Genomic DNA, 27,731 nt, shown 5'->3' on the forward strand with positions numbered 1-27,731 from the left:
AGGCTACCATGGAAATCCAATTTTTAAGTTGGCAAATGACATTATTTGAACTAAAGGGCTATCATATTGATGCAAAAGTATCAATCTTTGACGCTTTTCAGCCGTAAGCTTTTTCGCTCCGCCCTATCATGTGGTTGTGTGCTGGCTGACTCAGCTGGTTCGTCATGCCCAGTCAGTTCAGAGTCGCACAATTATGAAAAAGCAACCTTCCGCTGGAGCTGCAGCCGAGGCAAATTTCTCCAACGTCAACTGGGCTTTCCTTTCAAGGCACACCGAGAACACCGCCGATAGATGGATAAAAGCCACGGCGAAGCTCTTCCTGAATCTCAACGGTGAAGAGAATGGTGAGAGGGACTTAGCAAAATTACGTTTCTTAATTTATTTATATAGGTGAAAGGATTTTTTTGACTCGTGACAGTGCCGAGACGAAGGTAGTAGTCTCGCTATGAGTCGAGGCAAGTCGTTGCATGCTGCTGCCTGTCAAAAAGCAGATGACCGTGATTTATGTGAGACGCCTGATTGCCACTTGACTAACTACTGTCAACATCATAAAAAACATTGTGCAGTAGCTTGACAACGGCATCAGAAGTGCATATAATCTAGGCTGGCTAGCTGGCTACTGTACCTAGCAATCTAATATTCGCCGAATCTTCCAGCCGATTCACTGCTAGCAAAGGCATAATGCGTTAGCTAGCCTAGCTAGCTAGCCAGTTAACAGGGCTAACCCTGCAGCTGGATCACTAGCTTAACAGCGAGCTAAATGGGCACGCAGCTAGCATAGCTAACGCAAGCCAAGATCGGGTATTTGTCAGCCTGTGCTGTGGTCAGTGGTAATTGCAAGCTATCTTGACTGGACAACTATGCGACATTGACACAGAAAAGGCAGATGTCAAGGCGTATCCACAACATTGCCAACTCGTACATGGTTATTTGGTGCTAATAAGACCAGTCAACAACTTTAGCAAGGGTAGGTGTTATGTTAAATAGTCAAGCTATCATATTTAATTTAGGCTAGCTTGCTAGCCAGTATAGCCAGTGACTGGCGACGCTTTGCTACATACAAGTCAATACTAGTGCGTTCGTTTTCTAGAAAAGGCTATAGCCCACGTCAGCTAACTTTTGTAAAGGTCTACATCACAGTAGCAATTCTGAATTTATTAGCTAGAGACGGATATCCTGTAGGAGAAGCCCTTAATGTTTTCATAGTTGGGCTGACAGCGTTTCTCTCGTGATGGTTGATTGTGAGTCAGTGTGGTAAAGCTTTCATTGATAACTTATCGGACAGGTGACGTTAGCGAGATCACTTACTAACCATCTCTCTTTGTAGCCTGGCCGCACGATTAGACATACTTTTAACCATATAATTGTACACCAATAGATCCATTGAAACAAAAACAACTGAACTAAAATGTGAGGTGTCTTGTGAGTAGGTTACTTGTTAAAATGATGTGGCCTCTCAAATTGTTTGATTGTGATTTCCAGTCAATAGTGTGTACTCCTCACTTGTCTCAGTGACCTGCCCGCCATTTAAAGTGAACGTATCTGGATTGGCATGTCCTGCATTGCAGATAATACCACACAGTGTTGTATTAAAACTCCAGATATTGTGCCAGACTTGGTGAAGATCTTTTTTTCTCTCATTGATTTCGAAAAAGAGTCTCAACCAGTCAACTCACATGGTTATTCCTCTCGACGAAGTCAGAGAAGCTAAGCCCATGTTACGGCAGCTATGTCTGTATGCAGGCTTCAGTAAATAAGGCTGGGGTGGTGAGTCTATTTGTGTTCTCACTTGGTCAGGGGCCCTGGCCCCCTCTCTCAGGCTTCATTGCAAAATGGTCTTATTTCCCACAGTACTAGTCTGAGCCAGTCACATGCCCAAGCTTACCCCTGCTGCGAAGGGACATTGCTGCTGTTGCTTCAAGCAGCCCCTGGACTGGACAGGGAGAGAGCTGAAGAGGGTTTGGAACAATGCTCATACTGGTTATATAACTGGCCTAATACCATTGCTATCAGTAACACCGTATCCCCTTACATTGAGATTGAGGTAGTCTATCTGCAGTGTCGTGTGGTTTGTGTCATGGATGGTGAAGCGGTTGTCTATTTAGTGATTGTCGGTTGACCTCTGCTTTGTGTTCCAAAGTAAAATGTCACGGGGTCCGGAAATAATATGCCAGCACCGCTCCATGGTCTAGTGTGTGCTCCGCAGTCTGTGCCATGCCTCCCTGCACCCCGTTATCTGCCAAACACATCAACTTTGAGCACACACAGGCTCAGTGGAAGATGTGAGATAAGGGTTTTCCAATGGCTGGGCTAGGAAAACGAGAAGAGAATGAGAAGAGTTTTAGTTTATTGTTTTGGCACGTAGTTCTCATCTGGTGGCCTCCCTGGAGTGCCGGCTCCTGCTCCGGAGTGCCGGCTCCTGCTCCGGAGTGCCGGCTCCTGTTCCGGAGTGCCGGCTCCCGCTCCGGAGTGCCGGCTCCCGCTCCGGAGTGCCGGCTCACGCTCCGGAGTGCCGGCTCCCGCTCCGGAGTGCCGGCTCCCGCTCCGGAGTGCCGGCTCCCGCTCCGGAGTGCCGGCTCCCGCTCCGGAGTGCCGGCTCCCGCTCCGGAGTGCCGGCTCCCGCTCAGGAGCAGATCTCTGGGCTCAAGGAACAGGACGGCCACTGTGTTACTCATGTAAGAGACATTTTGGCAGTTATTTGGTATGCTGAGACGATTAGCAGCCAGGGTTTGCATGAATGTCACAGAAAAATCCTTTAAATGGTTTATGATTTCTCAGCTCCTCATCCTTTCGTTTCAGTTGCAGCCGTAGAGGTCAGTCATTACCTGGGGGGGGGGGGGGGGGGAACCCCCTGCGATTCCTGCCCTGCCCCGCCTGGTGTTTGCGTAGGCTCGTGTAACTAGGAGTACCAGATGTGAAGAGAAAAAGCAGAATACGACAGATGCTAGCCTGGTTGAACTTACTCAGGCTAGCGTGCCAGCGGAAGCGTGCAGATCTAGTCCGTATCCTGAGGGTAGAACTGGGAGTTCTGCATCCAGTTTTTCTTCTACATCATCAGACTGTGATCCTGTGACATTTCACATGAGCCCCCACACTCCAGTCAGCTTCAGGCATCCGTCCTCAGATAGCGCCAGTGACTATTGAGTCATATAATGAGTGATAGAACACATTTACAGTATACTAAATCAACACAATGACATTAACAGGTCAACCCTGTAAAGTATTATAACTTTCTCATATTGAGAATTACAGGCTCAAAGTATCAAAGTTCAGGGCTATAACTTCTTGCGACTGTATTCTGCTTTTGGTACTACTGGTACTGTAGGCATGTGCAGGCTTTTAAACTCAGAAATTCTAGGAAATCGATTTGACTGTCTGGCCTGATCTCCGTAACTTTCTCTAACTGGCCTTCACCCTCTCAGACAATTTCTGTTTTACAGATGCTGTAAATCTGGTTTGGGTGTGAATTCTGAGAAGAACGTAAATCTTACAGGATAACTTGAGGTTAATGTACTGGTACTGCACATTTTACGGGTACTGTTTTAATGTGTTGTTGACACCAGAGTACAAAGATTGTGGGAGAAGTTTTAAATGCTGTTGGGGAAGATGCCTATTCAGTCAGTGCTGGAGATGGCTTCGACATTTAGTGGCTTGTATACACTACACTTCCAGCAGAATTCTGTTGGAAGGAAAATAGTTAATTTGTCTGATGGAAATTGTGGCCTGGTTCCTTTCCTACACAGGAACTGAGAAACAGTTCAGAGAGTAAGGGAGAGAGTGGGTGAGAAAGAGAGAGAGAGAGAGAGTGTGTGTTTGTGTGCATGTTTTTCTTACAAGGGCTTTAGTTGAAGCACTGCATTCTTTTGTTGCCTGACATTCTCAGGTACCATGGTCACAGGTTAGCAGAGACCAAGCGTGCCCTAACAACCCTCTCTATTTATATCAATAGAACCATGATCAAATGCATCCATTCAGAGTCATACAATCTCCCATTATGAGGTATATCACAACAAATGAAGAAAATTAGCCCACTAACATTCCAATGCAAAGCAACAATGTAATGATCAGCCATGCAGACGGCTTGTAGAAACGACATGGTTTAGGCACCATATAGGCCTAGCGGCTTATATGACATACTTATGTCTCTCTGTGGTTGGAGTTAACTCTCAACAGTCTAGGAGTCCCTGGAGCACACTGAGAGATCTTGTTCAGCTAAACTGAACTGAGGTTTTGGCTTGGAAGACTATGAGTGTTTTAATCACATCAGGTGGTGTGGACATAAATTGCCGAGGCCTCTCTACCACTCTCCTGCCCTTTATCTGCCTCTCTCCATATGGCTCATACCCTCTCTCTCTCTCTCTCTCTCTCTTTCTCTCTCTCTCTCTCTCTCTCTCTCTCTCTTTTGTCTCTCTCTCTCCCCTCCCCTCCCCCCCCCCCCTCCCTCCCTCCCTCCCTGCACCCCACCCACTGTAATATCTAGGTGTCTCTCAGACACATTCATCAGGCCTCTCTGTGGCTTCTTACAGATTAACAGTGCCCAGAGTTAGGACACAGCCCCACACTGATCACTCAGCCTTTAACAGAGACCTGCTTCCAAACATCACCGCCATTAACTTTGAGATTTCAGCGAGTGTGTGTGTGGAAATCGGATGTGACCGAAGTGAGACTCAGAAGGGGGGGGGGATCTCGCTGCTGATCCAGAGATCTAGAAGGGGGCTGCTGGTGGTTGTGTGGTTGGTAACAAGAGATGCACCAAGGAGCTCTGGAATGTTCCTGTACAAAGCCCTTAAACACAGAGACGACGAGGAGGATGTGCAGGTACCGACCCTGCCTTTCCACACCTGCGCTATCTTCTGCATCTTCTCCCATGTTTTTCATTTTCATACCAGTTTGTGTGTGTGTGTGTGTGGTGATGATGCGTCGAGTATGATATCATTGTGGTTGACCTCAGTGAAGAGGCCGGAGGTTTTGGTGTGCGGAATTGCGTAATCCCTCAGTCGGTAGCCTGATGTCTTTGTGGTCTTTGGGTCCATGGCCTCGTCGGTGGGTGAGCCTCGTTCTGGGGGGGAACTCTCAGGGTTTGTTCCCTGTGAAGAAGGGGATTATTGTAGCTAATCGTTCACGGGGCCCTGGGAGCACTAGCTGAGGAGGAACTAAAAGGTATTATCGTTATAGAAAATTTTAATTTGGAAATTCTTGTGACATAAATCCTTGTTGTTGCCATGCCGATGCTGTTTGCGCAAAAGTACTAGCTAACACGCTGAAGTTCCCACTAACATTTAGGAAGTTTATTATATATAATTGGTTAAAATCCCCATTGGTTAAACTGAAGGTTTGTATAATTAATGGCTTCAAAAAGAGACCAGGATCCTACTGATATTGTATTTGACTTGTTGAAGTGACTGCTGTTCAATACTACCACAGATGGTTCACCAATCTACATGGGCTATGCTGTTCTCAGGTTATTTCGAATTAACCGTTGACACTACTGATAAATGCTAAGTTCTGTTATTAACATTTGTTTTCTGGTTTCTGTCTCCGCAGTCCCAGAAATCCTGGATAGAAAGCACTTTCACCAAGAGGGAATGTGTGTACATACTTCCAGTGTCAAAAGATCCCCACAGGTATGTGTTTGTGTCATGGCCGTCTGGAGATGGCCTGCATGCTAAGGGGACTACGGTCTAATTGTATAGTGTGTCATGGTATAACCTAATTACATTCTCCAACAGTCAGTAAGCCAGTTCCCACATGATCATATTGTTTATGTCTACTACTATAATTTTGGCTTTAAGTGAGAGGCTGTGCCCGCTATGAAAGGTTGCACCGTGTCTGCTGCACATGGTGGGGGGGGCGGGGGAGATCCATTTCCTGTTCCTGTCTGTGTCTTTTGAATGTCTTGTGAGTACTTTCTTAGTGCTAAACTTCTGGAATTTGACAAGACAGGGCTAGAATTCTATGGCGCCTGCCTGAAGAGGATGAGCAGGACACAGTTTAGGGACAAACACTACATTTGCTTTACAGCTACGCTCCAAAATTGCCAGCTCTTGCGAAAGCACATTGGTAGTAACATGCTTACTAGTAGACAATGTAGCGTAGGTCGCTAAGATCTGTATAATCATATAGTTCTCCTATAGACCTCTGTTACTGTCAAACTGTCATTCAATGTTCCCTGTTCTTTAGATGTTTAGCCATGTCTCTGTTGTTCTTAGTTACACTTTTATTGGCCGAAGCTTCCTGTCCTCTTTCCTGCCATCTCTCGCAGTTACTGAGTTACTTTGTCCTGTATGTATTTTTGCACCGATTATTTTCCGTTTGTATTCACTTGTCACAGTGCAAGTCTGTTAAGCCAGTCCCCGTTTGAAATTCGTTGAGGTGATTTTGTTGAGAGGGAGAAGAGGGTTATAGGCCTGTTTAGTAACCACAGACTTTTAAAGGCCAAACCTCACCAAGCTCACTTGATTCCCAGCAGATTCTCCTGACGACCCATTTCAGATTCAACCTGAAATAAGTTAGTATATATCTGAATGACAACTCCTAGTTTGCTCTTTTCATTAAACAGATTTATTTAAACAGATTTCATGAAATGGGGTAATTTGATCTTTTGCAGATGTCTTCCAGGATGCCAGATCTGTCAGCAGTTGGTCAGGTAAGTGTCATTATTGGAACACAGTCCCAGCATAAAATAGATTACAGTTGAGATTTTTATTGTTACATTCTGTATGGTCAAAATACAGACCACTCCTTGGCACCAACCACTGAATTACAACTGAACTGTGCTCTCCTGGTTCAAGCTTACTGTTTGAAATATAAAAAACAAAAAAAAACAAAACAGGAATTAAATACAGCAAGACACTATGTTGGATGTTCAAAGTCGAAAAGGCTAACATAAGTACAGGATGTACTAAAAACCGATGTGCTATTTTTAGGCACTATAGTATATCATCTCAAATATTGATCTGTTATTAGCGATATCGTCTCAAGGCTATCGTCCTTTGAAGAAACGATAGCTGTAGACGCTGTTGACTCGAGTGAAATTAACCTTGAAATGATATCCTGGAATGAGGAAGTGTTTTATATCCATCCTATACCACCCCTTCTCAGGAAATAATTAGCTTCCAGGCTTTGTGGGACAGGATACACATCTACGCCTAAGGTGGCTGGGATAGGGAAAGGGAGCTTGGGGGGTAGGCCCGGCCATTGGCTGGCTCCCACACCGGAAGGGTGTGACTCCACCGGCCCGTGTGTCTGTCCTCCTGTCCCCGTCCAACCCCGTCTCTCGTCTCCCCCTCAGGTGCTGCTGTGGACGCCTGGTGAGGCAGCACGCTGGCTTCACGGCCAGCCTGGCCATGAAGTACTCGGACGTGAAGCTGGCTGAAAACCCCAACGCCTCGCTGCCGGAGCTGGAGGAGTGGTCCGTGGACAAACACACGGAGGAGAGCCCCACTGACGCCTACGGCATCGTCAACTTCCAGGGAGGGTCCCACTCCTACAGAGCCAAGGTGGAAAACACACGCACACACACACACTTCAAACTGGGCTGGTTTTACTGTCAACAAAGGACAAGTTAGGTCTGGTTCGTATGGGGAAACTTCCTCTTTCATAAACTGGAACCTAGTGTTCCTCGGAGGAGATCCGAGACTGAGTAACATTCACGTTGCGTTATGAGAGCTAATGTCTCTGTTCTATAAGAATATGAGGAACCCCCCCTTCCTATTGTTGGGCTCAGCTAACCCTGCTACCTGAAGGGCTACAACAACATTTGTTTCATGTTAACAGTAGAATGGACTTTGCCTGCTTCCTCACTTCACTGTTCTGCCATGTGTGTGCGTGCAGTATGTGCGGCTGTCCTATGACTCGCGGCCGGAGAGCATCCTGCGGCTGATGATGAAAGAGTGGCAGATGGAGCTGCCCAAGATCCTCATCTCTGTCCACGGAGGAATCCAGAACTTTGATCTGCACCCTCGGATCAAACAAGTGGTGGGCAAAGGGCTGATCAAAGCAGCTGTCACCACCGGGGCGTGGATACTCACTGGAGGGGTGAACACAGGTACACACACACACACACACACACACACACACACTCACTTCTTCCCTCAGTGTGCTGATTTGGCAGAAGTGACTTAATGTCAGGTTAAAGGGGGTGATTTGTATTTTGTGTCATAGCGTAGGTGTGGCGTGCAACTCCAATTATAGTGTTTAAGTCATTGCTCAGTGGGTCAATTAACCAGAGTGGTCTTTACTCCATTAAGTGACCCCCCCCCCCCTACAGACTTACCTGCAGAGTTGGACAAACCTGCACTCTTGACACTCTTGTTGGTGGGCCATCAATGCAGTTATTTTTCCTGGTTATTGCTATCCATACTGATTGGTGGATGTCGTTGCATCCTAGGTGTGGCGAAACACGTAGGTGATGCACTAAAAGAACACTCTTCCAGATCCTCACGGAAAATTTGCACTATCGGGATTGCTCCCTGGGGGGTCATCGAGAACAGGAACGACCTCATCGGGAGAGACGTGAGACACGGATTATATGTCCTCATCCCTGCTTCACATGTTCTCATCCCTGCTTCACATGTCCTCCTTTCTGCTTCATATGTTTTCATCCCTGCTTCACGTCTTCATCCCTGCTTCACATGTCCTCATCCCTTCTTGTCCTCATCCCTGCTTCACATGTCCTCCTTTCTGCTTCATATGTTTTCATCCCTGCTTCACGTCTTCATCCCTGCTTCACATGTCCTCATCTCTGCTTCACATGTTCTCATCCCTTCATGTCCTCATCCCTGCTTCACATGTCCTCCTTTCTGCTTCACATGTCCTCATCCCTGCTTCACATGTTTTCATCCCTGCCTCGCATGTTCTCATCCCTGCTTCACATGTCGCCATCTGTGCTTCATATGTTCTCATCCCTGCTTCACATGTCCTCATCCCTGCTTCACATGTCCTCATCCCTTCTTGTCCTCATCCCTGCTTCACGCCTTCATCCCTGCTTCACATGTCCTCATCCCTGCTTCACACCTTCATCCCTGCTTCACACCTTCATCCCTGCTTCACATCTCATCCCTGCTCATTCATTTTGAGTGGATTTTCATATTTGAGTTATACCATGTGTTCCTAATTGCTATCCTCCTGCATTACCAGTGCTGTTGACTCAAGCCCTGATGTTGTTTTTTTGGGGGGTGTTTCTCCCCCCCCCTCTCCTATTTCATTTTCTTTCTCCCGTTTTGTCTTCTCTCCTTCCCACGGTTCCAGGTGATAGCTCCCTACCAGACCCTGCTGAACCCCCTCAGCAAGCTGAACGTCCTCAACAACCTGCACTCCCACTTCCTGCTGGTGGATGACGGCACGGTGGGGAAGTATGGCCCCGAGGTGCAGCTGAGGAGGGAGCTGGAGAAACACATCAACCTCCAGAGGATACACGCACGTAAGAGTCAGGTGGCTGAGCGGGTAGAGCATCGGGCTAGTAATCTGAAGGTTGTCAGTTCGATTCCCGGCCGGTGCACATGACGTTGTGTCCTTGGGCAAGGCACTTCACCCTGCCCCCCTCGGGGAGAAAGTCCCTGTACTTACTGTAAGTCGCTCTGGATAAGAGCGTCTGCTAAATGACATGTAAATGAGCCCTGCTCAGCCCTCACACACCAGGATGCTCAGCCCTCCTGAGAGGCGGCAATGTGGCGACTGCAAAACACACGTCTTCAGAAAGCCCTCACCGAGGGGCGTTGCTGTGGGTCGGCGTAGCGCTGTAGATCAAAGCAAGCAGGAGAGATGGGTTTAGGCTGAGATTTGGGAGGATTCAGGTCATGTTGTACCACAGAGTTGAATTGGGGACTTTGTCTTTTCCTCTGGTCTTCAGTGCAGTCTGTCAGAAGAAGATAACAACATGCAAGCTATTATCATCTGAAGCGTAACTCCACAGTTATTAGGGTGTGGCCGTTGGAGTCTCTGAGAGGCCCCTAACCTCGAAAATAGAAGGCGTCGAACTTGTGATGTCATGATTTTCCTCATAGACACCTGTCGGCAAAACCTGTGCATTTGTCACTTATGCATTTTGATGTCTTCTAGGAATTGGCCAGGGCGTCCCGGTGGTGGCTCTGATCTTGGAGGGGGGTCCCAACGTCATCCTGTCTGTGCTGGAGTACCTCCAGGAGAGCCCCCCTGTCCCCATCGTGGTGTGTGAGGGGACCGGCCGTGCTGCCGACATACTGGCCTACGTCCACAAGCAGACTGAGGAAGGAGGGTGAGACACACACACACACACACACACATCTCTGAATGCACACAAAGCCTCTGTGCCGAAACCCCCATCCAAACGGGACTAACTGCGGCTTCCTTCAACCCTGTAGTGGACTACCTGACGGTGTGGAGACTGAAATCATCGCTACTATAAAGAAAACCTTTAACTTCAGCCACAGCGAGGCCATCCATCTTTTCCAGACACTCGTGGAGTGCATGAAGAGCAAAGAACTGGTAAATTCTCACCGTCAGGATCCCCTTAGACACAACCAGCCAACCAGGACACCTACGAGACATGAAGACATGTCTGATCTGTTTACGTATCTGATGTTATGGGCCGTTGCTCTTTGAACGACAGATCACTGTGTTCCACATTGGCTCGGAAGACTACCAGGACATTGATGTTGCCATCCTGAAAGCATTGCTAAAAGGTAAACCTCCCATGCGTCTGTCTCCATCTTTTCTCCCATTATTGTTCTCTGTCAAATCTGTCTTCCAATGCATGCATCTCTGTCTGTCCTCCAGATGTCAGGTTGAGGACAGAACGTTCTCCAGAGAGAGAGGGTCAGGCCTCCTTTGTCGAGTAAAATATTTTCTTTCTTTTCTTTTTTTTTCCGTGTCTACGTCAACCTAAGATGTGTTTTGAGAAGCGTCAGTCGTCCTCTTGTCTCTGCTCTCGTGCTTTCTTGAGAGATCACGTTACCGGCGTTCACAGAGCGCTATTCTTCCAACGCCCCACCCCCCCCCCCCCCCTCTCATCTCAAGCCTTTCTCCTAGCCTTTCTTCTTCTTCTGCAGTCTTGTCAGAGAGAGGGAGAGATCTCTGAGGGGAGAGGCTTCTAGGTATTCACTCGTGTGAAGCAATCGTGCTCACCTCCCTCCTTGTGTCTGAGTGCCGTAGTCCTGTACAGTCTCTGCTCCTCTCAGACAGGAATGTGTTCGTGGTCCACCCACCCTGTTGAAAACCCCTCCTAGCTGTTGGATTCTGGGAAAAAATGGGTTGAGTCAGTTTGAGATCTGGCCCTAAGACAAGAGTCTTCCCCAGGCACATACTTGGCTGGTAACCCAGCAATCATCTTGGTGAACCAGTAATGCACTGGCACATTCTTTAGGATCCTGTAAGACTACAAAAAAATGCATTTGATACTTTGAAGTTACCATAATTTGCTAGTGTTTCCACTCAAGTAAACGGAATAGAATAGATCAATCCATGAACCTTACTTCCCCGGGTGTGATGGTAGTGTTGTTTTTGACCGTTTTGTGTAAATGTGCAATGCTAATCTCCCGCATTAATCTGGCTGTCTTAAACTCAGCTCCTGCTAAGGTCTCAAAGTTGTTGAACAGAAAAAAGACCTCCTCATCGGGCCTTAGTCTTTCAGGATGCTGACGAATCCACTCACAGCCAGTTTAAAATGGGAGTGAACTTCAAATCCAAGTTGGGATTGGACCATGTAACAAGATAATCTGTGATGGGCCTATGGATATTAATGAATATCTCTTATTGTCCGGTTCTATAGCGATAGAAAAAGGTTCTAGTCCTGCTGGTTAACTGTGTGTGTGTGTTCTTCTGTCTTCCCCAGGAACTGATGCATCTGCGTTCGATCAGCTGGTTCTGACTCTGGCCTGGGACAGGGTGGACATTGCCAAGAATCATGTGTTTGTCTATGGACAGCAGCTATTGGTACGTGTGTGCAGGCCAGCTGTTGGCATGCCTGCACAACTTGACTTTGGACATCCTTTTATTAGTCGATTATCCATTTTAAATTCCACTTAATAATGTAATCATTTATAAATGTCAGATCCTTTCTCTGAATGGATGTAAGAGAAGTAGAGTGGTGTTCAGCAAATGAGCTTTAGTGAACAAGTACACTGTATCTCCCTTCTCGTGTGTATCTCCCTTCTCGTGTGTGTGTGTGTGTGTGTGTGTGTGTGTGTGTGTGTGTGTGTGTGTGTGTGTGTGTGTGTGTGTGTGTGTGTGTGTGTGTGTGTGTGTGTGTGTGTGTGTGTAGGTGGGTTCCCTGGAGCAGGCCATGCTGGATGCCCTGGTGATGGACCGGGTGGAGTTTGTCAAGCTGCTGATAGAGAACGGTGTGAGCATGCACCGCTTCCTCACCATCACCAGGCTGGAGGAGCTGTACAACACGGTAGGTCACATGACTGCCTGTACAACACGGTAGGTCACATGACTGCCTGTACAACACGGTAGGTCACATGACTGCCTGTACAACACGGTAGGTCACATGACTGCCTGTACAACACGGTAGGTCACATGACTGCCTGTACAACACGGTAGGTCACATGACTGCCTGTACAACACGGTAGGTCACATGACTGCCTGTACAACACGGTAGGTCACATGACTGCCTGTACAACACGGTAGGTCACATGACTGCCTGTACAACACGGTAGGTCACATGACTGCCTGTACAACACGGTAGGTCACATGACTGCCTGTACAACACGGTAGGTCACATGACTGCCTGTACAACACGGTAGGTCACATGACTGGAGGAGCTGTACAACACGGTAGGTCACATGACTGCCTGTACAACACGGTAGGTCACATGACTGCCTGTACAACACGGTAGGTCACATGGCTGCCTGTAGGTCACATGACTGCCTGTACAACACGGTAGGTCACATGGCTTCCTCTCCGCCCTAGACGAGGTTTGGGACGTTTCCGTTAGCGGGTAACATCTAATCTCAAACCCCTTTTCTCTCTGTTCTAGAAACAATCTCCAACCAATCCTACTCTCTTCCACCTCGTGAGGGATGTCAAACAGGTAGACACGTAGAGCCACACACTGCACGCTGACATCCAGCCCGTAATGTCGTTCACATGGCTCACGGCTCTGTTTGTGGCTCGACCCAGGGTAACCTCCCCCCAAACTACAAGATCACCCTGATCGACGTGGGCCTGGTCATCGAGTACCTGATGGGCGGGACTTACAGGTGCAACTACACCAGGAAGCGCTTCAGGATCATCTACAACAATCTCCACGGCAACAACAGGGTAAGATCGAAGGGGACATTTTACATCCCTCAATCCATTTTCTGTTGACCCTTTTTCCAAACCAATGGTGGTTCTTCTCCGAGATTGAGGTCAGAACATTCCTGAGCGAGGTTAGCTTCCACCTGTACGGCTGCTCTAGCGTGAGAGTGTTTTGAGCTGTCGTGTCTAACATCTCTGGGGGGGCCGGGGGTGCAGCGGTCTGGCCGCCACGCTGCAGGGTCAGGCGGTCACCTGAGGAAGAACCACGAGGCCTTCAGCATCCAGGCCGACAAGAAGGAGAAGACCCGACACAATCACTTCATCACCACAGCGCAGCCCTACAAACCCAAGGTAAAGCCCCCCAGTGTGGATTCATCTAGACGCCTTTATCCAGCGTGACAAAGTACGGGGGGGGGGGGGGGGGTTGAACCTGCGCCCTCTTGATCTGCTGTCAAGTCCTCTTAACCACTGAGCTATATCCTCCCCCTGCACACACCCAATTGGCCCAAATGAGGGACAAATGTAGTTCTACTCACTACCTCACTAACTACCTTCGTACATCATCACTTTTTTCCCCAAGTTGGAGTCGACCAATGAACAGTCCAAGAAGAAGAGCAAGGAGGAGATCGTGGACATCGACGACCCGGAGACGAGGAGGTTCCCCTACCCTTTCAACGAGCTGCTGGTGTGGGCCGTGCTGATGAAGAGGCAGAAGATGTCCCTGTTCTTCTGGCAGCATGGCGAGGAGAACATGGCCAAAGCCCTAGTGGCCTGCAAGCTCTGCCGCTCCATGAGCTACGAGGCCAAGAAGAGCGACGTGGTGGACGACACGTCGGAGGAACTCCAGGACTACTCCAAGTGAGACATGCACACGTCCCTCATGCCCTGAAGAGGAGCAAGCCTGCTTAAAACTCAGGATCAGTGCTGGAGAGTTGCCTGTTTTTGTGATGGTGATGATGACGAGTATGATGATGATGTTTGCAGTGAGTTTGGAACCCTGGCCGTGGACCTCCTGGAGCAGTCGTTCAGGCAGGACGAGACCATGGCCATGAAGCTGCTGACCTACGAGCTGAAGAACTGGAGCAACTCCACCTGTCTGAAGCTGGCCGTGTCGTCGCGCCTGCGCCCCTTCATCGCCCACACCTGCACGCAGATGCTGCTGTCTGACATGTGGATGGGACGCCTCAACATGCGCAAAAACTCCTGGTACAAGGTGACCCACCTCACCGGTCATGTCACACGGACACTGCTACAGTTGGGTGCGAGCTCACCCCGAGCTCTCCGTTTTGTAACGCGCACGCGCGCGTGTGTGTGTTCTCCAGGTGATCCTGAGCATCCTGGTTCCTCCTGCCATCCTGCTGCTGGAGTACAAGTCCAAGGCTGAGATGTCCCACATCCCCCAGAGCCAGGACGCTCACCAGATGGAGGACAGCGAGCACAACTTCCAGCACACGTCTGACGACATCCAGATGGTCTGAACACGCCCCAAACACTTTTGCCCATTTCTGTTTACATTTAGTCATTTAGCAGACGCTCTTATCCAGAGCGACTTACAGTAAGTACAGGGACATTATCCCCGAGGCAAGTAGGGTGAAGTGCCTTGCCCAAGGACACAACTTCATTTTGCACATCCGGGCATCGAACCGGCAACCTTCTGATTAACAGCCCGACTCCCTAACCGCTCAGCCATCTGACCCTGATCTGTTTGTGCGGTTGTACCCCCCGCGTGGCCGAGCGCTGTGCTGCCCGCTCACGTCTGTCCTGAACTCTCTGCTGACAGGACGTGTTCAAGGAGGCGAGAGGGGACGACAATGTGGAGGTGAAGACCGAGGCGGAGACTCACGTCCGCTCCAGGAGACTACCCCTCACCCGGAAGTTCTACGCCTTCTACCACGCGCCCATCGTCAAGTTCTGGTTCAACACGGTATGAATCCCTCCCTCTGAAAACAATATAAAAGATATATACACACACAAACGTTTTCTTTTGTGTGTGTGTTTGCCTTTTTTGTGTCAGCTTTATTTGTCGATAGGACAGTTGCAGTGAGACAGGAAAGCAGGGAGAGAGAAGGGAAGACGTGCAGGTAATGGCCTGAGCCGGATTGGAACGCAGGTTCCTGCTCATGGCATACGCTCTAACCCAGGCATCTGGCCCGTTAGGCTTTTTAATCCGGCCCGCCAAACACGTCCAAATTATAGTAAAAGCCAAGAAACTGTTGCAGCTTTCAAAGAATACAATATCAGCTGTCACTTTGCCACGAAGCATGCTAAATACGCTAGCAAGCAGACAACCTAGCAACCCAAGAATGGGCTGCTACTGCTCAGGGGGTTGGTGGCTAATTTACAGACTGATCTTCAGTCTGACTCTGTCCTAAAAGAGAAGTTCAGCTCTCTTAAACGGAATAACTTTTATGCTTCACTTAACGAAACCACGTTTCCAAACCTCCGAAGGATGGCACAAAAGATGCTGCCGTTGTTTGGCTCGACCTACGTATGTGAGCAGACGTTCAGCGTCATGAACATCAACAAAGCCCGTCACAGATCCAAGTTAACTGACCAACACCTCAGATCTATCCTGAGAATTGCCACAACAAAACTAACTCCAGACTTTGATGCACTGGCAAAAAAGGGAGACCAACCACACTGTTCCCACAAAAATTGAATGTGAGTTTCTCTACTGTTATGAAGAAAAATGCACTTGGAAAATAATTCGCACAATAAGCCTTGCATTTTCATGCTTTGCTACCTGTAACCAAAAACCTTTTATGTAATGGCTTTTACATGTCATTTTACATTAGTTCACACAAACATCCATCTGCTCTTGGCCTCGCCCCTCTGTCAATTTTTTTGAACCAATTGTGTCCCGCGAGTTTGCCCACCCCTGCTCTAACCCTTGTGAGCCACTGCCCCAAAACGAACCACGTTTGCCCTCAGGTTGGTTTCCAGGGCCCCGGGCCTCATTTGCATCTCCTAGGAGGGAATTGTGTGGTTAGTCCTTGGCCTGGTCCAACTTAGTAGGAGCTGATACCATCAGTGAAATGCTGGACCATATAATTACCTCTGCTCCACTGCTTATCAGCCCTGTTACCATACCTGCTTTTCCTGCCTCAGCCCTGATCTCAGCCCTGATGGGGCCTCAGTCTCAGCCCAGTCATCACCCAGGCCCCCAGGGAAACACTTAGAATGAGTAACGATCGGGAGGGTGGTGTTTTCATTATGTTAGTTTCCAGCAGTTAATGTGTCAAGCCCTAACGCTTGCATGGATCTGAACTCAGATGGACAGATTGGATTGATGTGTTGAGTCAGTGTTTGTTTCTCACCTGGCTCATTGACATTCCTGCTAGCTGGTTAACTCACAGCTTCAGATTGCACGAGGACAGGTGCAATGCCCATGATGCAGTTGGAGAGGAACGTTGGTTAGTTGATTCCAACTTAATTGAAGTGTGTGCGCCCATTCTCATAAAAGAGATGTGTTTGGTAGCAGAGTCTTTACATGAAGTACCCGTGACGCAGCGCTTGTAAACTTTTAGACCTGTCGATTTTTCACAAACGGCTCGTCCGCACAACAACTGCACGTCCTTGGGTCCTGATCAAGACACCTGCTGACGTGCGACAGCAACATGCCAATAATCAATAAACACACTCTCAAACACAGAGATTTTTTAAAGATATACTTACATGGGGTTCTTTCAGTAAAGTAGGTCCTTTTTCACCAAGGGCCAGTTGGCTCAGTCAGGCAGAAGGAGAGGGAGCACTGGAGCTGGGTGACGGGTGCATCTGTAAGTCACCCCACCCCCCCCAACCCCTCTTCCTCTGAGAACCCAGCGCTCCGCTCTCAGGCTGGACAGAGCCAGAGGCCTATTTGCTCCGGGACTCAGGATGTCAGAACGTCCAGTCTCTGAGGAGGAGGCGCTGTTGACCTCTCCTAAAAATACCCCGGAGAAGGGGAGCCCCACGTCATGCCTTGTAGTATGCTGTGTGCTTCCAAATGTGCCGCGACAAGTCGTAGCAATGTTTCCCCAGCTTAGAGAGTGAGGAGGTGAGGGGTGGACCGTTTTTGAAATGACCGGTTAACAGAACTAACTGTTCTGTATGCAAGCTTGTGTCTGACTGTGCTGGGTTGTGCTGTTCCTGGTCAGATGGCGTACCTGGGTTTCCTCATGATCTACTCCTACGTGGTCCTGGTGAAGATGCCAGAGTGGCCCTCACCTCAGGAATGGGTCGTCATCCTCTACATCTTCACCTCCGCCATCGAGAAGATCCGAGAGGTACTAGTACTGCTCTACCAATCTGTCTGCGTTCGGGCCTTGACCCGCTTCCGTAAGGGAGCCATGTTTATCATGTCACGAATGCCAGTCCCTTCCCCGAAAGGATGTCCTGTCACATTCATCTCCCAAGGCTCTCCTCACCACTCACTGTTCTCTGGGTTTTGTTTTGTTGTTTTTCTTCCCAGATGTTCATGTCCGAAGCAGGGAAGATCAGTCAGAAGATCAAAGTGTGGTTTGGTGATTGTTTTAACCTCTCTGACTTTTTGGCTATCGTCACCTTCTTCGTGGGCTTTGGGCTGAGGCTGGGAGGAGACGACGTGTTCATCCCAGGCAGGATCGTCTACTGCCTCAACATCATCTTCTGGTACGTGCGGCTGTTGGATATTTTGGCGGTCAACCAGCAAGCAGGACCCTACGTGATGATGATAGGGAAAATGGTGAGTGGTCTCTTAAGCACTTGGCAGTGGCCTTAAATGATGATAAAGAAAAAACACTTTCAATTAAAAAAAAAAAAGTTTTTAAAATGATTATCGCAGAGAAACCTTTTACCTGAAGAGGTTAACTATAATTTGGGCAATGCTTAAACCGTCATGAACAGACCATTAAGTACTATACCCAAAGTCAAAAATTGGTGCCACAGGAAAATGGATCAAAATTAGACTTTGGGTACAGAATATCCAAAATACAGTATATAGTACAATGCTTCAGCACACTTTGAGATACTCAGAGGAGTTGACGTTGTATAAAGCGGTTGCGTGTGTCGCACGTTCCAGGTGGCCAACATGTTCTACATCGTGGTGATCATGGCTGTGGTCCTGCTGAGCTACGGCGTGCCCAGGAAGGCCATCCTCTACCCCAACGAGGAGCCCAGCTGGAGCCTGGCCAAAGACGTGGTGTTTCAGCCCTACTGGATGATGTACGGGGAGGTGTACGCGTACGAAATCGATGGTAAGGAAGACTATGATGGTAAGGACAGTTTTCCTACAGCTTCTCACCACCAGCATGGAGGCTGATTTTGTCACCGGAAAAGCACTGGAAATCAAAACCCACGTTGGCCTAATCATCGCGCCCCCTCACCCCCCCCCCCGTCTACACGCACACACGCACTCACACAACTCACAATTAGCACCAGGGTTGATCAGCTCTGGACCTGTGGGGCTAAAGGCCTTGTTGCAGGCATTTTGTTTCCCCCCAGTGCTGTAACTCACCTGGTTCTGGGCTTAGCGGCCTGTTAGTAGGTGTGTTGATGCTGGAGTGGAACCAAACAGCCTGCCCTTGCCCTGACCAGGATCAGAGCTGGCTACATGTCCTTCACTCGTTTTCTAATTCATATTGTGTAGCAGACGCCACCAGAGTCAAAAACCTGTTCAAACTGTGCTCAATTAAGTTTTTAATTATAAGAATAAAAAACGGAAGAACAGTCAGTATCAGTGTCATATTTTTACGGTTTGTGACAGACCACAGTCAGGATGTTTGTCTCGTGGTGGTGTTGGGGCACATTAGTGCGGTGTGTGTGTGTGTCTCATTGTGGAACCTTTTCTCCGCAGTGTGTTCCAATAGCTCTGAGAACCAGATGAAGCCCCTGTGTGCAGCCGGAGTGTGGTTAACACCCCTCCTACAAGCAGTCTACCTCTTTGTACAGTATATACTCATGGTCAACCTTCTCATCGCCTTCTTCAAGTACGACCACCTTTGCACCCTTAGTCTAATTAGCCTATTTTCAGATATACAAAAATACAATACTTTTAAAGAAATATTCCTTCAGCGGACAATTTTATTCAAAGTCATGTACAGATAATGTGCACAGCTCTACACGGTCTTGTGTGACAGCACATTGATATGGGGTATTTCTCTTTGTCCCCCCCCCAGTAATGTGTATCTGCAAGTAATGTCCATCTCAAGCCTGGTGTGGAAATATCAACGCTACCACTTCATCATGGCTTACCATGAGAAGCCAGTCCTCCCGCCCCCCCTCATCTTCCTCAGCCACCTGGTGACTCTCTTCTCCTGCATGTGCAGGAGGAAGAGGGAGAACCGCACACATGGACCAAGTATGAGACAGCAAGAAATCCCCTCTGTTTCTCGGGCCTGAAAAGATCCCTCTGGAATCGACTAGAATCGACCCCATTCAGCTAATCGGGTACTCCTTCTTTTCAGAGTTGTTTTTGACTGAGGAGGACCAGAAGAAGCTCCACGACTTTGAGGAGCAGTGTGTCGAGACGTACTTCCACGAGAAGGATGATCAGTTTCACTCTGGGAGTGAGGAGCGGATTCGAATTACCTCAGACAGGTGGGCTCGCTGTCTCGTGACCAGACGCCAGCCGCCTTCCTGATTGTGCCGCACTGTCGTTTTGTAAACTAACGTGCTTGTCTCTCTTCTGACAGGGTTGAGACCATGTGCGTCCAGTTGAAAGAGGTCGGGAACAGGGTTAACTTTATCAAGCGCTCTTTGCACACTCTGGACTCTCAGATTGGCCACCTGCAGGACCTCTCGGCCCTGACGGTGGACACCCTGAAGGCCTTGACTGCCCAGCGGGCCTCCGAGGCCAGCAAGGTCCACAACCAGATCACCCGCGAGCTCAGCCTCTCCAAGAACGTGGGCCCGAGCCTGGGCCCCACGCAGGGTGACGCTGGCCCCCTCTCCAAGTCATCCGTCCTGGGCAAGCGCAGCGTCGGCGCCTACTTCAGCTCCTCCTTCGCCCAGCCGCCTGCCAACATGGCTGACTCTCTCTTCGGGAGTGGCGTGGATGGATTCGATGGGTTGGGTCTCGGCCGGAGGGCAGGGCCTGGACCGGCGCTGGACCCTTCCCCTAGCCCAGCTCTGAGCCCAGAGAGGATGGGTCTGACTGGGCTGGGCCACCTGGCTGCAGAGGCTGGCTCCTCGGGCAGCCCCAGTGCCAGTGCCTTCACCCTCAGTGCCGTGACCACGTCCCCGCCAGGCCTACGTCACAGGGGCCGCTCCTTCACCCAGAGGCAGCTCACCCGTCCGCAGGAGCCTGGCCTCTCCGACTCCCCCTCCAGCCTGCCTAGCGTGCCATCGCCCGACGCCCACTTCTACGTCAGCACCCCGTCTCAGCCAAGCGGCTCCAGCCACCCTGAACTCACCCTGGGGGGAGGGGCCCATGCCGACCCCATCCAGCCAGATAGTGTCACTGTAGAGTTTGGGGCGTTTGTGGGTAAGTGTGAGCACGGAGATGATAAGAAGCGGCAGGAGGAGGAGGAGGAGGAGTGCCCGGCATGTGTTTATCCTACTGTTGTCATTCTGTCTACTGCTGCAGCTGCCCCTATTTGCTTGCCCGCTCCTTCAAAGAGGGTTAGAATAGGCGACAGGGTAGAGAGGTGTTTGACGGGTGGCAGGGAGGGTTACGTGAACGAAGCGTTTTGCGACGACGAAGGTCGATCCCATCGAGCGCGGCAGAACACAAGTGCGTTGGGCTCTCAGGCGGCATGTAAGCCGGCCCCTACACAGCCGGACGACGGGCATAGAAACAGCCCCCTACCTGGCTGTGCCCTGGCCCCTGCTGTGGTGCCCAGGAGACCCCACCACCGGAGGAGCAGTGAGGGGAGTGTGTCGGGACCTGTGGCCCCTCGAAGGGCTTCCTCGTTGGGGCAGAGCTGGCATGGAGGCCCGCTGTACAGATGGAACACAACCACAAATCCAAGCAGTCCCAGAGGTTTGAGTCAGTCTGAGTCTAGGAACAGGGATTGTGGCTGCAGGGTGCTTGGGCATCTTTCCATCTCTCTCGCTCTCTCTCTCTTTGTGAAGACATCCGAAATGACTAATGGAGTTCTCTCCCCCTCTCTTTGGTTAGAAACTAATATATATATTATTTTTTTTAGGACTGTGTTGGGAGTTCAATTAACAATTTTAACTGTCTTATACTGACTGCTTGTTCTAATGTACCACCTTTACCATTTAGTTTTATTTATTGAAAAAATAATTGTAAAGCATACTCCAATTCTACCTGATATGTCAGAAAGTTTTCTTCTTCTATGGTTACAACTTTTTTGCATCAAGACAATGTATGACTGTCCGAATGATTGACAGGGTGTTAACACCATCACTTTGTTGGGCTCAGGATTTGTTAGTCGGAGGTGAAAGGTGGAGGTGTTTTTCTGTCTTCATCAGTAACAGGCCCGAGTCAGGCCACCTGGTTGACTGTGGTGCCACACTGTTTTTTTGATTGTTTCTAAATTGTCTCATGAAAGGATGTTGACTGGATCCTGGTATTAGTGAGGTTGTGGTGGCTATTAAAGCCAGCCAACCCCTGACCCTGTCTGGGATTGACTCATTTTGCTCCTTTGTCACGTAGGTCATAAAGACAACCTGGAGCTGCAGTGCTCTTTCCCCAAAGAGACACCGTCTCCTAGCCGACAGCTCAGCCCAGCCACGCTCATCAGAGAACAGGTGTGTGTCTGTGTGTGCGTTTCCCTTCACCCTCATCTAAAGACTGATGCAGTTGTTCACACCATATAGATGGTTCTTTATTGGAAAGTTGGCTGGCTGTTGTTGTATTCCTGTTTTTAAAATGAAAGGACAGGAAACAAAGGCCGTCTCTCTGCGTGTTTCTGGCATTTGCATAAAACCCCTCCAGGGCAAACCAGACCTCCACCATGGCTCTGTTCTATAATAGACCTGCCCATGCCTGCTGTTTCAGACTCATCTCCCAACTCTTGGTGGAAACAGCAAGGTTGACCAATCATGTTCCTGGAAAGCCATCATCCTGTACGTTTTCACTAACCTGAAATGGCTTAAGATCCGGCTTATTATTATTAGAAAACGCGCAGGATTGTGGTTGTCCAGGAAGAGGGTTTTTTGCAGCTCTGATGTAGAGGGTCTGAGATTCATGGTTATCTGCCCTCAACACTGCTGTTTCAATCTGGCCTGGGCGGATGGTCCTTTGACCAACCCTTGGGAGGTGACATTAAACTTCTAGAATGTAAAAAACGTTGGCTGCTTCTCAGTGTCTCGTCTGTGTGTCCCCTCAGTCACAGCTGGAAGGTCACGGTCCCATGAGGACAGTCAACTCCTATGCCGGCTTCACCGAGTTCGACAGGAGCCCGGCCTTGCTCCATTCAGAAGCCTGTAAGACTCCTAGACACACCAAACACACCAGCGAGCCCTCCTCTTCTGCGTCCACCAGTCCTGGATTTATCAGAGGGGGCCGTTACTGATAAAAGACTAGAACTGGTTCTCAGTGACATCCTCCATGTCAGTCCTGTGCACCTTCTGGCTGAGTCTGGCACAGTTACGGTGTTACTAGGGAAACCGTATTTGACTTCAAATGCCAGACTCCACATATATATATATATATATATATATATAAATAAATATATAAATATATATAAATATATATATATATAATATAATATATATAATAATATATAATATAATTAATTAATTAATATAATATATAATATAATATAATATATATAATATAAATATAAATAAATATTCAAATATATATATATATATAAATAAATACAAAACAAACCTTTGAAATGAACTGTAAGATAGTGAGTGTAGTCCCTGGCTTGCTTCTCTCAGCAGCTCTGACTAAGAGAGAGAGGAACAGAGTATCGGCCGAGGACATCAGGATCCACGAGGACCACAGGGCTGCGCTGCTGCTGGTGAGAGGCTGTTGTCCGTCCCTCCCTCCCCTCGCGTGTTTAGTCTTGTCCCACTGCCCTATCGTCAGGACTGGGTAATATGCCGTGATGTTATTGTGGCACTATCTGATCAAAAAGAACACAGGTCGTTACTGGCAGTAACGTCTGAAATACTGTTGGAACTTTGCACTACTGGTCCTTGAATATCTGTGCTTGGTGTAAGCAGTATTTGTATGTCGCTTTGCATAAATCATCTGCTTAACTAACAAATTAATGTCCAACGTAAATATTAGTCATAGTAGGAAAGTCAATCATCTTAGACTACGGAGTACACCTGCCTTTGTTGTTAACTCATCTGTTTCCTTGTCTTTCCAGGAAAGAGTGCAGGTCAAGTCAGCACAAGCCAGCAGTCTGTAAGTGTCTTTCTCACGATGTTGAGGCATGAAGACACGCTCACGTGTCATGCCGTTGCCATATCATTTGTGTGGCAATGTTACATTCCTGCCCATTTCTCAGATCACCTCACCGACTTGTTCTCTCTCATCACCTACACCACACACATTCACGTCAAACTTTCTGTAGCAAAAACTGGTTGGGTGTAATAGGATCCTAATGCCTGGCGTTTGTCCAGGTTTCACATTCTCAACCTACACTAACTCCTTACCCTCCCTGCCCTTCGTTTCCCCACGCCCCCCTCCCCTCTCTTTATCCTGTATCAAAGTCTTCCCCCCCCCCCCCCCGCGCTGTGGTACACTGTGCCAAACCTGGCTTAGCATCACCATGGTGACAGCTTGGCTTCTAAATGGACCTTTTGTTTTCTGTGTGTGCCTGTATTTGAGGAACCTGAAGTGGGAGGCAGGATATGTCCTCAGGTCTTTGGTAACACCCAAAAGGTTCATAACAATACCAAGTTAACTCGTCTCTTCTCTTGTGTGTTTAGCAGGGCCCCAGGGGAAGACACTCTGAATGGTAGGAGCTTTTGAGACATTTCCTGCACGTTGTGTGTCCCTCAGGGCTCTGTTGATAGTGTGTTCATGCCCTGGTGTTCTCACTTGGTTGCAGCTGCTGCGTGTCTCTACACATCCAGACATGCTCACCTCGGACCACGGAAAGACTGTGAGTCCCACCTCCACAGCCAGAAGGAAGCTTCCACCTGCATCTGCAGGGCGGGACTTACATTCTGTGATGTTTTTTTTTTTTTTTAACGAATGCATTCAACCGTTAACCGTTTCTGCGAAGTATCACAGAGGAAGAAATGATTGACTTCCTGTTGTTTGTTTACCACACAGCCATTGGATCCCCCTTCAAGCCAATGGAAAGCTACCAGTATTCAGGTAGGTTTTGGGTGTTTGTAGATTACACATGGAGTACACTGAAATCGTACGACTAGTTGTGTAGGTAGTTGCGTTACCTCCGTTGGTGTGTGATGTGACTTTACTATAGTGTTTGAGGATGTTAATCACCCCCCCCCCCCCTGCAGCTGTAGAGCGTAATAACCTGATGAGGCTGTCCCAGAGCATTCCTTTCACCCCGGTTCCCCCTAGAGGTGAGACACAGTATTACACCTGGCAACTGCTGGTACATCTGAACTGTCAGTATACTGTTAGTCCAATAGTATTTTTAGTGATTTTTACCAAGGAACGGTCTATACCAGCAAAACAATGAACTACTACAATATTACATAATTTGTTATTTTCATGGGTTGGTATAATCTCTGAATTAGAAGGAGAGATGATAGCTGGCACTAGGCTGATAGCTGTCTGTTGCATAAAAGCCAGAGAAGCAACTCTCGGGGCAAGTATCTTTCAGTCCAGGGTTAGGGTTATCAGTTCACCCCCTGCTGTGCTGCCCCTGCAGGTGAGCCTGTGACAGTGTACCGCCTGGAAGAGAGTTCTCCCAACACCATCAACAACAGCATGTCCTCTTGGGCTCAGCGGGGTCTCTGTGCCAAGATCGAGTTCCTGAGCAAGGAGGAGATGGGCGGTGGACTGCGACGGGCCCTCAAGGTGCTCTGTACCTGGTCAGAGTACGACATGCTGAAGCCAGGACACCTGTACATCGTCAAGTCCTTCCTGCCGGAGGTCATCCAAACCTGGCAGAGCATTTACAAGGAGGACACCGTGCTGCACCTATGTCTCAGGGTAAAAAAACACACACATACGCGCACGCACACACACACACACTTGTGTTGTACAGGAAATGGAAGTGCTGGGAGGTTCCTCGGTCGTTGTTCGTCTCGGACGTCTGATCTCTTGACTGGGGAAACAGGCTTGTGAATGGAAATGGCAGCGTCACCATCGTTTGATAGTGAAATGGAAACATCACGTTTGATCTTCCTTATCTCTTCCCAGGAAATCCAGCAGCAGAGAGCAGCTCAGAAGCTGACGTTTGCCTTTAACCAAATGAGGCCAAAGACAATCCCATATTCCCCCAGGTACACACACACACAAACCTAAACTGAACTGCATGCTGCTTTCTTGAGCTACTAATACAAGTAAAACGCAAGAAGGTGTTAATGTAGGGAGTCAGGTGGCTGAGCGGTTAGGGAATCGGGCTAGTAATCAGAAGGTTGTTGGTTCGATTCCCGGCCATGCAAAAATGACGTTGCGTCCTTGGGCAAGTCACCTCACCCTACTGGCCTCGGGGGAATGTCCCTGTACTTACTGTAAGTCGTTGTGGATAAGAGTGTCTGCTAAATGCATAATAATAATGTAATGTAAATGTAATATTGGCCACTTTCATGCTGTGTTCTTTTAAATAATAGGCCTATATGTTAAACATCCAATTCAGGTTTTGTGTCCGTAGTACATTGTACACCATGGGCCTATGTGAGAAGTCACATCTGCACCTATAAACACTTTCACCACTCTTACAGGTTTCTGGAAGTTTTCCTGCTGTACTGTCACTCTGCTGGCCAGTGGTTCGCTATAGAGGAATGCATCACAGGAGAGTTCCGGAAGTTCAACAACAACAATGGAGATGAGATCGTCCCTACCAACCTGCTGGAGGAGACCATGCTGGCCTTCAGCCACTGGACCTATGAGTACACAAGAGGAGAACTGCTAGTGCTGGACCTGCAAGGTAAGCACTCATTCAGACCCCGCCCCCTCCCCCCATACCTGGAGCTACCAGTTATACAGGAATACATTCAGTGATAACCTGCAGACTTGACTTGTGAGTGGCTTGCTGTGTATCCGTAGGAGTCGGGGAGATTTTGACTGATCCGTCTGTTATAAAGAGTGGCGAGAAAGGGTGAGTGTCTTTTTTCTTACAACTGAAAGCTTCATGCTACTGTATACTGTATGAAAGGAAATCATCTGTCCGTTCTGTACCTCTTTGGGCGTCATTTAAAGTAATGTTGGCTTCTGTCCCCGACAGATCCTATGATATGATATTTGGACCTGCCAATCTAGGGGATGACGCGATTCGAAATTTTCGAGCAAAGCACCACTGCAATTCCTGCTGCCGGAAACTCAAACTTCCAGGTAAGTGTTCCCAGTGTTTTCCTTCCCCTCTTGACTGGCTCCAACAATCCACCAGGCCTAACCCTAACTGGTTGTATATATACACGCAAACCACCTCTCCTCCATTTCTCCTGTGGTTAGATCTGAAGAGAAATGATTACACACCGGACAAACTGACCCTACAACAGGACGACTCTCAAGACCCCGGGGGTGGACTCAGGGAGTCCCGTCAGTCCATGAGGCTGATGCTGTAGGTGACCTGGATCCACCCCAAACGGCCAGTGTTTGTCCCCACGGTGGAGGGCCACAGAGGTGCTAAGTACGCACACCTCAACTGGAAGAAGTCACGCCTGTGTTTCCATGGACACCGATGCATGCAGACTGTGTTACGTTTTTGTTTGTCCCACCAGACGCGCGCAAATCATAAAACATGATTCTATTTTTAAGATATGTAAATGAGGGGTGGGGGGGGGGTGACTTTTACAAATGTTTTTTACAAGTTTGTATGTTAATGAGTATATATAAATAGCTATCAACAGGTACAATATCACTGAATAGAGAGGGCATAGTATTTATTATGAACAATAAGGTGTTGCCTTGTAAAGAACTTCAGCAATTTTAAGTGCATTGTCAGTTGCAGCAGTTTTGAAAGGGACTTCCTGCTGATGGGCAGTCTGCAAGACTTAACGCAGAATGTCATCAGATTTCTTTATTTTATTTTATGTAAGTGTCATTGTATTATGGCATTTGTGGTTCAAACTTAATGAGAAAAAAAAAAAACCTGGATTTGAAAATCTTGTAAAATATGGGCAAATTGCAATGCAACTTGTACAGTACAATATATGTCATTTTTATGTGTTGAACTTTTGTGTGTCCACCAAAAATTGCTGATAGAGTTTTTAATGTTACAAAGGTACTATTCTCATTTCTTTGTCATCAAGTATTGTATGAGCAAATTACAATCTAGTGTATCTTATAGATACTATTATCTGGCACGAGTTGAACTGATGAAATAATGATATTTTATGCAGGGGAAGTGAGAAACTTATGGGTATATTACTGTATACATTTTTTTTCTTTTTTTACTGTATATCAATTTAAACTAATAAAAAGTAAAAATAAAAAAAATACAATCCTTTATATGAATCTACACACACCCCTTTTCAAACTC

At 48.2% G+C, this 27,731-nt stretch overlaps 1 protein-coding gene across 4 annotated transcripts; it reads left to right on the forward strand.

Annotated features, from left to right (window-relative positions):
- Nucleotides 1-180: 180 nt before the first annotated feature.
- trpm7 (transient receptor potential cation channel, subfamily M, member 7) lies at nt 181-27,675 on the forward strand. Of its 4 annotated transcripts, none has more exons than XM_047042822.1 (40): nt 181-344; nt 5,545-5,624; nt 6,608-6,646; nt 7,292-7,499; nt 7,834-8,047; nt 8,390-8,514; nt 9,250-9,421; nt 10,060-10,234; nt 10,341-10,464; nt 10,589-10,661; nt 11,810-11,910; nt 12,239-12,373; nt 12,959-13,012; nt 13,102-13,242; nt 13,438-13,572; nt 13,802-14,079; nt 14,206-14,434; nt 14,544-14,693; nt 15,002-15,145; nt 17,358-17,486; nt 17,672-17,923; nt 18,260-18,434; nt 19,034-19,166; nt 19,356-19,537; nt 19,644-19,776; nt 19,872-20,662; nt 21,800-21,894; nt 22,476-22,572; nt 23,035-23,117; nt 23,472-23,509; nt 24,037-24,065; nt 24,159-24,212; nt 24,386-24,430; nt 24,577-24,642; nt 24,954-25,237; nt 25,448-25,530; nt 25,972-26,177; nt 26,297-26,348; nt 26,475-26,581; nt 26,702-27,675. In XM_047042822.1, the coding sequence occupies exons 1-40, from the start codon at nt 342-344 to the stop codon at nt 26,812-26,814; spliced, it is 5,727 nt and encodes a 1,908-aa protein (XP_046898778.1). In that variant the 5' UTR covers nt 181-341; the 3' UTR covers nt 26,815-27,675. The 4 variants fall into 4 exon arrangements, with proteins under 4 accessions (XP_046898778.1, XP_046898780.1, XP_046898779.1 ...); XM_047042824.1 differs by having other exon boundaries at nt 24,040-24,065; XM_047042823.1 differs by having other exon boundaries at nt 23,038-23,117.
- The last annotated feature ends 56 nt before the right edge of the window (nt 27,676-27,731 follow it).

Source organism: Hypomesus transpacificus, chromosome 19, assembly GCF_021917145.1.
Source record: "Hypomesus transpacificus isolate Combined female chromosome 19, fHypTra1, whole genome shotgun sequence".
Taxonomy (NCBI): Eukaryota; Metazoa; Chordata; class Actinopteri; order Osmeriformes; family Osmeridae; genus Hypomesus; species Hypomesus transpacificus.